Source organism: Hyperoodon ampullatus, assembly GCF_949752795.1.
Source record: "Hyperoodon ampullatus genome assembly, chromosome: 14".
Taxonomy (NCBI): Eukaryota; Metazoa; Chordata; class Mammalia; order Artiodactyla; family Ziphiidae; genus Hyperoodon; species Hyperoodon ampullatus.
This window is the reverse complement of record NC_136927.1, coordinates 73,489,318-73,502,927: the sequence shown is the minus strand read 5'-3', so window position 1 is coordinate 73,502,927 and position 13,610 is coordinate 73,489,318. Positions and strand designations below refer to the sequence as shown.

The 13,610-nt window shown below is 39.6% G+C and overlaps 1 protein-coding gene and 1 pseudogene across 2 annotated transcripts; both read right to left on the bottom strand.

The window, feature by feature from the left end:
* Positions 1–391: 391 nt before the first annotated feature.
* PI3 (peptidase inhibitor 3) lies at positions 392–1,980 on the bottom strand (the record flags this gene model as incomplete). Its single annotated transcript, XM_079719332.1, has 3 exons — positions 392–843; positions 946–1,053; positions 1,899–1,980. The coding sequence occupies 3 exons, from the start codon at positions 1,978–1,980 to the stop codon at positions 683–685; spliced, it is 351 nt and encodes a 116-aa protein (XP_079575458.1). The 3' UTR covers positions 392–682.
* A 3,317-nt stretch (positions 1,981–5,297) lies between these two features.
* Positions 5,298–10,426, bottom strand: LOC307063125 (transcriptional adapter 2-alpha-like; annotated as a pseudogene). The gene is made up of 3 exons: positions 10,392–10,426; positions 10,157–10,263; positions 5,298–6,497 (listed from the first exon to the last, which is right to left on the bottom strand). The product of its transcript is annotated as a transcriptional adapter 2-alpha-like (transcript).
* Positions 10,427–13,610: the final 3,184 nt, after the last annotated feature.

Genomic DNA, 13,610 nt, shown 5'->3' with positions numbered 1-13,610 from the left:
GAAGTAGGGGTCAATTGGGAAGGTTTTGGGTTTTATTTCCCCAGTCCAAGGCCAAAGGCAAAATGTCTGGGTTTCCATTTCCTGGTGAAATAGAGGCTGCAGTTCTTGGGTTGATTATTGGATTTCTACAGTGAACCCTAAGAATGGGCCTTTCGTTCCTGCCCCCCCCTCCTTCACACATCCGTAACATCTGCCGTGGGTCCCTCTCCACTCACCAGTGGGGACTGGAAGTCCCAACTCCACACCCATCTCCCCAGAGCTTCCAGGAGCCCAGAAGTCATAGGAGCCAGAAACAAATGGAGTAGAAATTGGTCTTTTATTGGAAAGTCCATGAGAGAGGCATCCCAGGTTTGGACACCCTGGATGAAAGGAAGAATGGGCAGTGTGGGAGAGGGTGGTGCTACAGGGACCAGGATCTGCATCCCTGGGGACTTCACAGGTGCAGCAAGAACAGACTCCACCTGGTAGGAGAAAAGAGAATCAGAGATGTGATTCAGCAGGTCAAAGACTCAGAGGCAGTGGGAGGCAGGACCAAGTCCACTTGTCATCCCTCTCAGGACGAGACTCCTCAGTCTCTCCATCACCTCCCCATGTCCTCTCCCCCACCAACCTAGGATCACTCTCCACCGCTCAGCCTTTCTGTGCCTTCACAGGTCACCTCTTCCTCCACCCAGTTCTCACCTCACCGGGGATTCAGACAGACTTTCCCGCAATAGCCCACACAGCACTTCTTGGCCCCCCAGCAATCAGCATCTCTCAAACATTTGTTACGGGGATTTAACACGAGGCACCGGATCAGAATCCTGGGGCAGAAGCCACGCTTAGTGAGGAATGGGACTTTGACTGGATCTTGTTCTTTGACTGGATCTTGTCCTTTGACTGGATCTTGTTCTTTGACTGGATCTTGTTCTTTGACTGGATCTTGTCCTTTGACTGGATCTTGACCTTTGACTGGATCTTGTCCTTTGACTGGATCTTGACCTTTGACTGGATCTTGTCCTTTGACTGGATCTTGTCCTTTGATCAGAACATTGCCTTTCATAGTGCCTTGACCTTTAGGACAACAAAGAAATATCCCCACATTTAGAACAGTGTATCTGCTTTAATTATCTAGTCTTTCCTCCAGGTCCAGCCACTGTTAACTGCAGTGTCCCTCAAAATGTGACTTGAGATAGGGGAGGGTCACCAGGGCTAGCTTGGGTCTGTGCTCTTGGAAGGCTGGGACCAGGGTTCCTCGGGTGTCCATTTCTTCCCCTCACCCTCCATTCTGGGTCCTAGGGCCCTCACGAGGATATGCCAGACTGAAGTGTCTTTCAGAGGTGGTAAGGTCACTTTGGCATCTTTGAGGAAACTTAATGGAAGGGAAAGGAGCCGTGAGACACTTACCAGGAGACCTGGGCTCCATCCTGGCTCTGGAGATTGTTTTGACAAATCCTCACCCCTCCCTAGGTCTCAATGTCCTCCTTTGGAAAATAGGGGTCTTCAAACTACATGATTTCTGAGGCCCTGTTGGTTCTTAACCTTCTCTTAGAGGACTGATGACAGGTGATTTTACGGGGCAGACAGGCAGGGGACAGACCCCACAACCAGGGACCATATTCCTGGGGCCCCTCACTTCATTGAACGTTCTGTCCAAGTATCAACACTTGAGGCCAAGGTCATGTAACAACACTCCTTCCACAAACAGCCCTGATATCTCAGTCCTGGGGTGGAAAGCATGTAGAGTCTAGTAGGCAACTTCCTACTTCTCTGGATACGCTGGAAACCTACTGTCCAGGCTGAAGAGTGGGCTCTAGCCCTGCCTGCTGCCTTGGAAGACCCCCTGTCAGTACCCAGGCTGCCCCCAACATCCTCTCCTCAACCCAACCCAGTCCCACCCAGGCCACTTCCCCATTCACCTTTTACGACAGCTGCCTGTGCCACCAGCGTCCCAAGGACAAGAAGTACCACCACTGGGATCAAGAAGTTTCTGGACTTCATGTTGTCAGGAAGGTGAATGGCTAAGAGCTGAGCCCAAAGCTATTTTTATGCAGCTCCAGCTTGGCCTGGTGCCAAGGGTGGCTCTGTGGTTTCACAAGGGACAAGGCGAACATTTTCTTAGTTCTACCAGGAAATATCCACCTCCATCCTGGGAAGGACCTTGAGCCTTTCCCCAAGGATTATTCACAGGGAGAAATGGCAGTTACTGTTGCATCATCTCTGATAGCCCCAAGAGTTACCTCACTTTCTTACAAAGAAGCAGGGCTGGCTGGCCCTTGGGCACCATTACAGCCAAATTCTTCATACTTAGAATAGAAAGAATATGGAGCCCAAAGAAGAGAAGGAATCACCCATGGTCATTTAACAAGTCAGTGGTAGGTCTGGTGTTCAGTTTTCATAGCCAAGGTGTTCCCCCAGTTACTCCCTGTTCCTGCAAGACCCACCTACCCTAACAGTTTACCCCTCCCAGCATCAAGCTGGGCTTTTCTTTCATTCTCCCCTAACCCCAAGAAAAACTCTCAAAGGCATGTTTGCCTTGGACGTCTAAATATACTTTTCCATTTCACAGGTAGTCTCTGAAATGCTCCAAGAAAGTAACAGGGAAGGTGGAATTTGACATCTGGAATGGCATGATGCCCTTGAAATCACAGTCAGAAGAGAGAAAACACCCATAAAATAAAAGGAAGAAAATATAAATCATCTATAAGGTGGACATCTACAGTGCATACATCCAACATGGCTTCCTCCTTCTTAGAACAGCATGCTGTTTCTTCTGAAGAACTCTTGTTTCTTTGTACCATCAACTTAGGAATCTAATGGGGACTGCTGATCATGAAAGCCTGACACCCAGTCACAAGAGGGTGTGTGTGTGTGTGTGAGCCTGGGAACTCCAGAAGCTATGGTTCCAGTCTGGGAGTAGGTTAACTGTGTGAGAAAAAGGAAACTAATTCACTTAGAAAATTAGAGAAATGATGGTGAGAGAGGATTTGGAAGACACAAGCCAGCCCTTCATTCCCCTTTTTCTTGAGAGCAGCTCTTCCCCCACCCTTCCCCTAGTTCAGTTATGACCCAATAAATTGGCTTTCTGCCTAAGCTAGTCTGAGAAGGTATTTTGTCATTGCTACCATAGTTCAGAGTAATAAAAGTGAATACCCAGAAGTTGGGTGTTGTCAGGGACAGAACCTGAAGTGTGGAAATGACAGTTGAGTTCTGAGTGAGATAGGGATTAAAGCAAACTAATTATTTTATAGTAAACCAGTTGTTTAAATCTTCACCTTTGTCTCTTTGGACTCAGACCACTTGCCCACCAATGCTGAAACACTAAGGAGATATAAACAAATGTCAGAACATTAGATTCTGCAGGCTACTTTAAAAAAAAAAAAGCTCACTGCAAAGTAAGCTATACAAACAAAAGAATTTTGTAGAACATACCTATATTCTTTAAAGAATAAGCATTAAAATGGAAGCCTGTACTCACCTGCCAGGTGAAAAAGGAGACTATTTACTCTACAGCCTATTACCCTATTAGCTTTTACTCCTATCCAATTTCTTCCCTCTCCATTCTCCACAGAGGTAACACTTTCTTGGATTTCCTAATTTTCTGTTAATTCAAGCATCTTGCTCATTTCTAATTGGGTTGTCTATCTTTTTCTTGTTGATCTGTAGAGAAAAGAAACTCTCACACATTACTAGTGAGAGTATATATTCATGCAACCTATTTGAAAGTAAGTTTGGATCAGCTAGTAAAATTGAACATGAGCAAAATTGTTTAGATTTCTATCAATCTGATGGGTGAGAAGTGATACATTGTTGAAGTTTTTAGTTAGCATTTCTCTATCATGAATTATTTCAAGCATTTCTTCATATTTTAAAAGCCACTTATATTTCTTTACCTGAAAACTTCATTTCTTTGGCTCATTTTCCTCTATAGTCATTAACCTTTTTCTTCTCAATTTCTAAGCACTCTTTATATATTATAGAGAAAGGTCCTTTGTCTGTGATACGGTTTATAAATAAATTTTTTTAAACACTGAAGTCTTTTATTCTGTTTCCCTCAGATCCTAAGAGTTTCCTTTTCATTTGTTACCCCCTAGATGAAGTCTATTAGCAAACTGCGTGCATATTTACATCAGTCAAGAAGTTTGAGCAGATACTTCCAACAAAGCATGTAATATGTGAATTAGATATTTTGAATGTTGGAAGAATTAAAGAATCAGTCAGCTACTGGACGTAATTTGTGTGGATTCTGAAGTATTTCTATACAACTTTGCTTCTAACAGAAAAGGGAAAACCCTAACTCTGAGTTTGGTTTCTTATTGTGCAGAAAGATTTGAGGACCAAGTTTCAGACGTGGTGGGGTCACTCACCCTCATATCTAGTGAGTTCCATATATGAAAAGGCTTTCCTTTTGTTTTACAAGTAGCTCCTTATTGTAGGCTAGCCTTTCACCATTGAGAAATTAGGGTTTAGGTATTAATCTAAGCAACACTGAGGTTAATTGCATCACCTCCATCCACAGGGGTCTGGCACCCAGGGAAGCCAAGAGTGAGAATAGGGTGAGCCCAGGACACACATGTTAGCAGAGACAGTGCAGCATGATGAGGTGTGCATCCAACACCCTAAGTGTGCTTTGGTTACCAGAATATTTGACATACCCACAAATTAAGTAGCAAAACATTTTAATCCATTAAATCTAAAAATAACAGAGACATTTTATATCCGGTGCCACCTCCTCAAAAGTCTACTGCAGATTAGACAGCCAGACTGCAAATTACAAAACCAGACATTAAAGTTGAAGATGCAGTTTGGGACAAGACCATCATGGGGAGATTTTCCCCCTCTTTGCTCATAAACATAAGTTGTCAGCTAAAAAATCCTCAGACAGAAAAAGAAAGCTTTCTCTCTATATAACCTCTTTATTTTAAATCTGTTTGTAATGTTTGAAGGCAAAACAGATAATCAGAAAACCAACCTCCCAAGCAAGTACAAGGATCTGAGCTGGACTCCTGGGACTAAAGACTGGTTTAGTTCTATTTCTACCAACACTGTGATGTGAGGTACCATGGTTCTTGTTTTCGTTACAAGAGGTGTTAAGAATGAATGCCCACACACAATTAATAATAGCTTATCTAGCACATAACTCTGCAGCACAGTACCAACAACAGGAGTATTTTAAAGCAGGGTGGAGAAGAAAGTAGACATTAATACAACTTAAGGTTTCCTTTGTTTCTTCCCCTCTTTTTACAAGGAGAATTCAGCTCAGAAACAAAACTCCAGAATGCCCGTACTGTCCTTTGGCCCACCAGGCCCAGAGAGCCTCAGGCTTTAGTGATGTATCCTTCTCAGATGAGGAAATCGTAGATTTCCCATGTTTTGTTCACGTCTATCTTGATGAGTGTTCTTGCCTGTACCAGTCTCAAGCCTCCTTGCTTGTTACATTCGTTCAGTAGAGCAGATTTGCATTCTAAATAGGCTCCTGGGACCAACCTCACCATCTGACAGAGCTCCTTTTCTTTTTCATTCAACTTCTCTGTGCCAGGGAGGCCAGTGAGGTTCAAGGGCGGTGCACTTCGTCTACCTGAATTCGAAGCCATTGGTACGGAAGGACTCAGGCCAGAATCAATGTCAGCCTGCCGGCAGAGCCGCTGCTGGCAGGCGCTACTGTCCTGGATGTACTGGAGAAGCTCTGAGAGCATAGGGCATTTGAGACGTTCCTCTTCTGGTCTTTCTGAGGTGATCCTAGGTTCTGGCACTACGAAAATTGGTAATGCCTGCTGTCCTGTATTTCTGGAGCCTATTGATTTCCCTTCGGAGTTCGAATTCCAATGCATGGCTTTCAATGAACTTGTCATGCCACACTGGCGCCACTATCCTTGCAAATCACCTCATTGTTTCATAAAGGTCTTGGACTTGCTTGGGATACCACCGTTCCATTAACTGAAACTTTCTAAGGTTGATTAATCTATGGTCTCTTATAATTTTTTTTCTCCTTTTTCTCTCCTTTAACCTAGAATGATAGATATCCACAACAACCATCTTCAGAGTGTGTAAAATGTCCGAGTCATCTTCAACAAAATCAATGTCTCTCAAGTCCCATTCTGCATAATTGTCAGACTCCTCATTGAAATCTGCTTGAGCTGGCATGTATCCTGCCAGGTCCCGAGAAAGCAAGGAGTCAAAGGTAGGTTGGGGAGGGTCATCTGTAGAGTGAAATGGAATGGCTGTGTCAGCAGTTTTTGACTCCTCTGCTTGCTTCAGGTTTAGCAGGGTAGATGCAAACAGATGGTTATTGAAGAAATGCTTCATGTAGTGCTTCTCACACTCCTCCTTGGTCTTGGTGCACATTTGATCGGCTACATCCTATCAATTTCCAAAGCCACAGTCCATCACAGCTTCTAAAATGGCCACTTCTTCTTGAGCAGTCCAGCTGGGGTCAAGAACAGGAAAACCTGAGGTCATTATTTCGTAAGTATGATCACTTTGATGTTTCTTGTACTCAAATCCTTGAGTGAAACATGCTAAAGGAACTCAAACGGTCCATTTCCCAGTTGGCAAAGACTGCTGCTTTTATCTTCCTCAGTGTAGGGCTCTTTCAAGGAGATTTCAGAACTGGCCAACACATACACCAAAGTGGACCACCACCACCCCTTCACCGCGTCCCCCTCCTCTGCCTAAATAAAAATTTTAACTCATTCTTAGACCTGCACAAAACAGCTCAGGGTGGCACCATTTCCTCCTCTTATCTAGATATTGTATCCTGTTGTTTGGTTATTTCTGCTCTGGACTTCTGCATTTCTGCTTCCTGATAGCCTTAAACTGGTGAAATTGGTTCATTATTTTCTTTCAATTCATGTGCCAGAAAAAAAATCTAAATGATACAAAAAGGATCATAGAAAAAAAACAACTTTCTAAATTGAAACAGACACCAGGAAAAGTAGAAAATCTGAACAATATTGTAACCTTCCTAGAGATGGAATCAACAGTCAACAATTATTTGACCAAAAAAAAGCATTAGGATCAGATTTCTTCATAAGAAAAGGCAATCAAGGAACAACTAATTCTAATATGACATAAATAGAAAATAAGATACAATTTCCAGCAAGTTTTATGAAGTAAATATAATCTTGATACCAGAACTTAATAAGAATTTGTGTCTATAATATCTCAATAAAGCTGTTAAAAAATAAAATTCTCAACAAGGATACTATGAAAAAGGAAGATTCTAAGCCAATCTCACTCATAGAACATAGATTCATGAACACAAAAATCCTAAATAAGTCACTTACAACCTGAATGCAGTAATATGCAAAGAGGACACTTTTTTGTGACTAATTTTAATTTATCTTAGCTATGAAAGGTAGTTTAATGCTAGAAACTCAATTAATGTAATTCACCACACTAACAGATTAAAGAAAAAATATAAGCTTAGATACAGAGCAGCATGCAACAAAATTCAAGATGCAGTTGCAATATAAAAATAGCAAATTAGGAATGAAGAATAATTCTTTTAAAGTGATAAAAACTACCCCATAGCAAACATCATACACAAATGTGAAAGGTTTTAACCTCTCCTTATAAAATCAGGAACTGGGCTTCCCTGGTGGTGCAGTGGTTGAGAGTCCACCTGCCGATGCAGGGGACACGGGTTTGTGCCCCAGCCTGGGAAGATCCCACATGCCGTGGAGTGGCTAGGCCCGTGAGCCATGGCCACTGAGCCTGCACGTCCGGAGCCTTGCTCCACAACGGGAGAGGCCACAACAGTGAGAGGCCCACGTACCACACACACACAAAAAAATCAGGAACTATTCCCAATTCTGTTCAATATTATTCTGAATACCCTATTCTATAACATCAGACAAGTAGAAGAAATAAAAGGTGCAAGTAAGTATTGGAAAGAAAAAACAAAATTGTCATTATTCAAAGATGATGCAACTGTGTTCAAAAAATTCCAGACAAATCTACAGATAAATTGTTAGAATCAATGAGAGTTTATCATGACAGACACATACAAAGGAAATATACAAAAATCAATGGTACTCTATACATCAACAATACAAATCAGTAAATGAAATTTTAATGATATATATAATTATATAAAATATGAAGAGCTTATGAATAAATGTAATAAATTTTGTGCAGAACCATTACAGAGAAAATTAGAAAACTTTAGTGAGAGACATTTTTTAACACCCCCAAATCAGAAAGGTATACCATGTTCATGGATTGGAAGACTGAATATGATAAGGATGCCAATTCTCTTCAAACTGATTTTTAGTCTCAATGCTATCAAACCCCCAGAAAGGTTTTTGTAAAAGTAAACCAAAAAAAAAAAAAAAAGGCAATATAATTCTAAAATGCATACAAAAAGTGCAAAAGACAAGATAGCCAAGATACTCTTGAAGAAGACTAATTTAATAAGACTTGATATAGGAAATATCAAGGTTTATTTTAAAGCTGTAATAATTATGATAAAGTGGTATTACAACAATGACAGATATGCAAATGAAACAGAATGGAGAGTCCCAAAACAGATGATTGCACATAATGAGAGTATGTTTTTAACTTGGCTATAGTAAACAAATATCACTTTGGTTATATTAAGAAGGCTGCACATCATAATATTAATATACATTCCCTGAGTGGTTGATAGGAGGATACAGGTTAAAAAGGTAGGATAGAAGGAAGGAGAAGGCAAATAAAAACAAATAAATAAATAAATATTGCTTTACCAAAGAACTCATTAAGTCTGATGTGATCCTATTACATTTATAAATATAAATGTCCATGAAATCTTACCAACAGAAAAAAAAGTAGGAGAGTAATATATGTGTTTTGATATTTCTGTCGAATATAGAACTCCTGACAATATTTATGTATGAAAAAGGAAAAGGGTTTGAAGGAATACACACTGCTGTGAACATTGGTTACATGATGATGATGGGAGGGGATAAGTATGAGTAGTTTTTCCTTTATGTGTATTAGTTTCTAATTTTTTTACTTGTCACAACTGTCGATAAAACTTCAGTTAACAGTCAAGTTAAGAAGAAAAGAAGGAATTTTATTTGAGCCAAACTGAGAATTATAATCCAGAATACAGACTCTCAGAAACCTCTGAGAAACTGTTCCACCAGGTGGAAGTTGAAGGCACAGTCATATACATTTTCGAGACAAAGGATCATACATCAAAATGACATACTGATACTTTACACAAAGTTCACCAAGGATACATAGTCCGGGTAAGCACATACAAAGAAAGCAGCAAGTCCATGACCCACTACAGAGTTGGGAAAGAATGTTATTCTTTTAAGAAGTTACACTGCTAGTGTCAAAAGAAAGGGGAAAATATTATCTTTATGGTCAAGCAGACACTCCTATCTTTGAGGAGGTTTGGTTAATGTGTAACCAAACAGATGCACACTGCTCATTAGGGAGGGAGGGAAGAGACCCAAACGAATGCAGAGAGAGAATTTTATGTTTAATTTTTTCTTGTCCTGCCTGAAAATATGGATTTTATTTCATTACAGCAAAAGTGATCTGAACATATCAAATAAAGAAAATTAAAATTCATAAAGAATAAAGGACTTAAGCAATCACATGAGTGGAGAAAGGGTAATTGAGAGTTGTATCTAAAGAAGTGATTATATACATGTAATCACTTTTTAAAAATATTTATTATATTTATGTATGTATTTTGGCTGCACTGGGTCTTTGTTGTGGCATGTGGGATCTTTTAGCTGCGACTTGTGGGCTTCTTAGTTGCAGCATGTGGATTCTTAGCTGTGGCCCGCATGTGGGACCTATTTCCCAGACCAGGGATTGAACCCAGGTCCCTTGCATTGGGAGCACCGAATCTTACCCACTGGACCACCAGGGAAGTCCCTATATACATGTAATCATTAATGCAAGTGTTAAGAAGAGATGCTTAAATTATGTGTCATAATGTAAAGATATAATAATGTGTTATTCTGATGCAGTCAAAAGAAATCACTCTAGGTAGTTCAAGCAGAAAAAGAACTTCAGCTATTGTACGAGCACATTTCACTGTAAGAACCCAAATCACACGTGAAATCCTGGATGTGAAAGAGTCTGGGAAAAGATAGGCATTTGATTTACAGCCCCTGAAGGAAGGCATTCTGGGATCAGTTGAAATGCTTGTTGATGAAGACACTGCAGGTACCTGCCATACCCCTGCATCCTCCCACACTTACACTTCCAAACATCAGCAAATATTCACATCCCAGAAGCCAAAGCACCCGCCTTGCGTGGGAGTTGAAGTGAACGGGTCTGAGAACAAGAAAGGTCGGACACAAGTGCTGGGGGATAAAAAAAAAAAAAAGAAAGAAAGAAAGTGAAAAGATAAAAGAAAGTGCATCGGGGGAAAAAGAATATGGGGTACTGAGAGAGGTTATTACCTTGAAATGCTGGAGTAATATCTCTTAGTGGCCATGGCTGATGGCAGAAGGCCTCCTATTTCAGACGAGTATTTAACAATCAAAGAAGTCCACACGTGTATTAAGAAAACTGTCCGTTATTGTAGCAACAGAGGAGGGAGCCCTTGAGCTAAGAAACTAAGGAAACTATTCTAACCTCCAACCCTTCCCACTCCAGTAAGATATTCCTTTCAATAACTGGTCCATGAAAATCTACTGATTTTAAAATAAGAAAGAAATTTGGAAATCATAGACCATACAAAAATACTCCTTTTTAAAAAACAGAAATGAGTAGCAAAGCTTAAAAGCATTTAAAACAGGATTTTTAAAATCCCCAGTACAATGTCACCACAAAGCTGAGAAAAACTGATATTCTAAAATAAATGTTTAAAATTAGTAAAGCAAATTAAAGGTATGAGGAACCATCATAAAGCAGAAATACAGAAACTCAAAGAAGAGACAGCAAAATAGCAGGGAGATGTGAAATGGAATCTGAAAGTAGAGAAATTGAAGAAAAGGACAAAAACATTTCATAAATAAGGACTAAGTAAAGTAAGGAGGAAAATGGAAAACATAAGAAAAGCAAAGAACATGAAATAAAAATAAAGAAGTAGCTTAAAAATACAGAGAGAGTCTTAAATATTAAAAAGTCAATGGAGATTCACCAGACACATATATCAAGTCCCACAAAGAAGAAAATCAAAACAACAAAATAGAAGAATTATTTAAAACTATAATTGAGGAAAATATTTCTGAAATAAAAGATTTGAGTCTACATATTAAAAGCTCACATTGTGATGAACATAAGATGAATGCAAGTAAAAATTTTGGACTTTCAAGATAAAAACAGAAGACTTCAGGAAGCCACCCTCACCCCCAACCCCAAAACAAAATCTAAAAAAATCAGATTGTATGACAGCAATACTCAATGCCAGAAAATTGTGCAGCAAAACTTAGATACTCAAGGAAAGAAAGTGTGTACAGAGGACTTTTGTACAACTAATTTGTCCTGGATGTAAAAGGCTACAAGAATATATTTCTAAATGTGCAAGAACTCAAGGACTCTTGTTTCTAAGAGCTTTCCTGAGGAGTTTATAAGGGACAAGTTTTACCCAACCAAGAAACATTTGTGAGAATTAGCAACATGATTACTGTTGAGTACTGAACATTCTAACTGTGGAACTAAGTCTAAGATGAAGGAATAACTAGTAAATAGTATGCAAATATGATCTGTTGTGAAAATGTAGAAATAACAACACTTCCATCAAATAGGAGGATAAGGGAGAGTGAAAGTGATCAAAGAGTAAGCTTGATGATTGCTTTATATATAATAGCCTCAAGTCAAAAAATATTTAAAACACATAAGCTTTGGGACTTCTCTGGTGGCTCAGTGATTAAGAATCCACCTGCCAGTGCAGGGAACACGGGTTCGATTCCTGGTCTGGGAAGATCCCACGTGCCGCGTGTGCCACAACTACTGAGCCTGTGCTCTAGAGCCCGCGAGCCACAACTACTGAGCCAGAATGTCACAACAACTGAAGCCCACGTGCCTAGAGCCCGTGCTCCACAAAAAATGGGACCTAATGAAACTTAAAAGCTTTTGCAAAGCAAGGGAAACTACAAACAAGACGAAAAGACAACCCTCAGAATGGAAGAAAATATTTGCAAACGAATCAATGGACAAAGGATTAATCTCCAAAATATATAAATAACTCATGCAGCTCAATATTAAAAAAAAAACCAATCCAAAAATGGGCAGAAGACCTAAATAGACATTTCTCCAAAGAAGACATACAGATGGGCAAGAAGCACATGAAAAGCTGCTCAACATCACTCATTATTAGAGAAATACAAATCAAAACTACAATGAGGTGTCACCTCACACCAGTTAGAATGGGCATCATCAGAAAATCTACAAACAACAAATGCTGGAGAGGGTGTGGAGAAAAGGGAACCCTCTTGCAGTGTTGGTGGGAATGTAAATTGATACAGCCACTATGGAGAACAGTATGGAGGTTCCTTAAAAAACTAAAAATAGAATTACCATATGACCCAGCAATCCCACTACTGAGCATATACCCAGAGAAAATCATAATTCAAAAAGACACAGGCACCCCAATGTTCATTGCAGCACTATTTACAATAGCCAGGTCATGGAAGCAACCTAAATGCCCATCAACAGACGAATGGATAAAGCAGGTGTGGTACATATATACAATGGAATATTACTCAGCCATAAAAAGGAACAACATTGAGTCATTTGTAGAGACATGGATGAATCTAAAGACTGTCATACAGAGTGAAGTAAGTCAGAAAGAGAAAAACATATATCGTATATTAACGCATATATGTGGAACCTAGAAAAATGGTACAGATGAACCGGTGTGCAGGGCAGAAATTGAGACACAGTTGTAGAGAACAAACATATGGACACCAAGGGGGGAAAGCAACGGGGTGGGTGGGTGGTGGTGGTGGTGGTGGGATGAACTGGGAGATTGGGATTGACATATATACACTAATATGTATAAAATGGATAACTAATAAGAACCTGCTCTAAAAAAAATAGAATAAAATTCAAAAAAAAAACCCTCCCAAATTTCTCTTGGTAATTAAGTAGGGGTAATTCATATTATTAAATACTAGCAAAAACTAGATAGAAAATATGAGTAAAAAAAATGCCTATTGAGCATTATCAAAATACATAAAATACCTACAAATAAATGCATCTAGAAATGTACAGAAATTTTCTGAAAAAAACCTACAAAACTTTACTAAATGACATTTTAAAAGATATGGATAAATTGATTTTGAAAAGAGAAAAAAAAGATTCTGAAAAGATATGTTTTTCCCCAAACAGGAAGCCTCTACAAAGTCAAGATGTCCTTCTTGGCCAACATCATTTATACCTTAAATATAATCAAAATCAAAACCCGGTGGGTTTTCCAACCTCTAATGAAATTATTGATTCAGGTGATGGTTATCCATGGCTTCTAAAATCATTTGGTAAAAGTTTGACTGGGACTGATATTTACAGGGGGCCAAGTCTTCTCCTCACAGTTTATCTGCAGTTTGTAAGTAGGAAAGCACCACTTTACAAAGAGAGTATGAGGGGATATAACCTAAAAGACATTAATCTATCTTCACTGCACTAAAAGTCTTCCTCCTGAGATGTTGCAATACAAACACACAGCATGGCTGTGA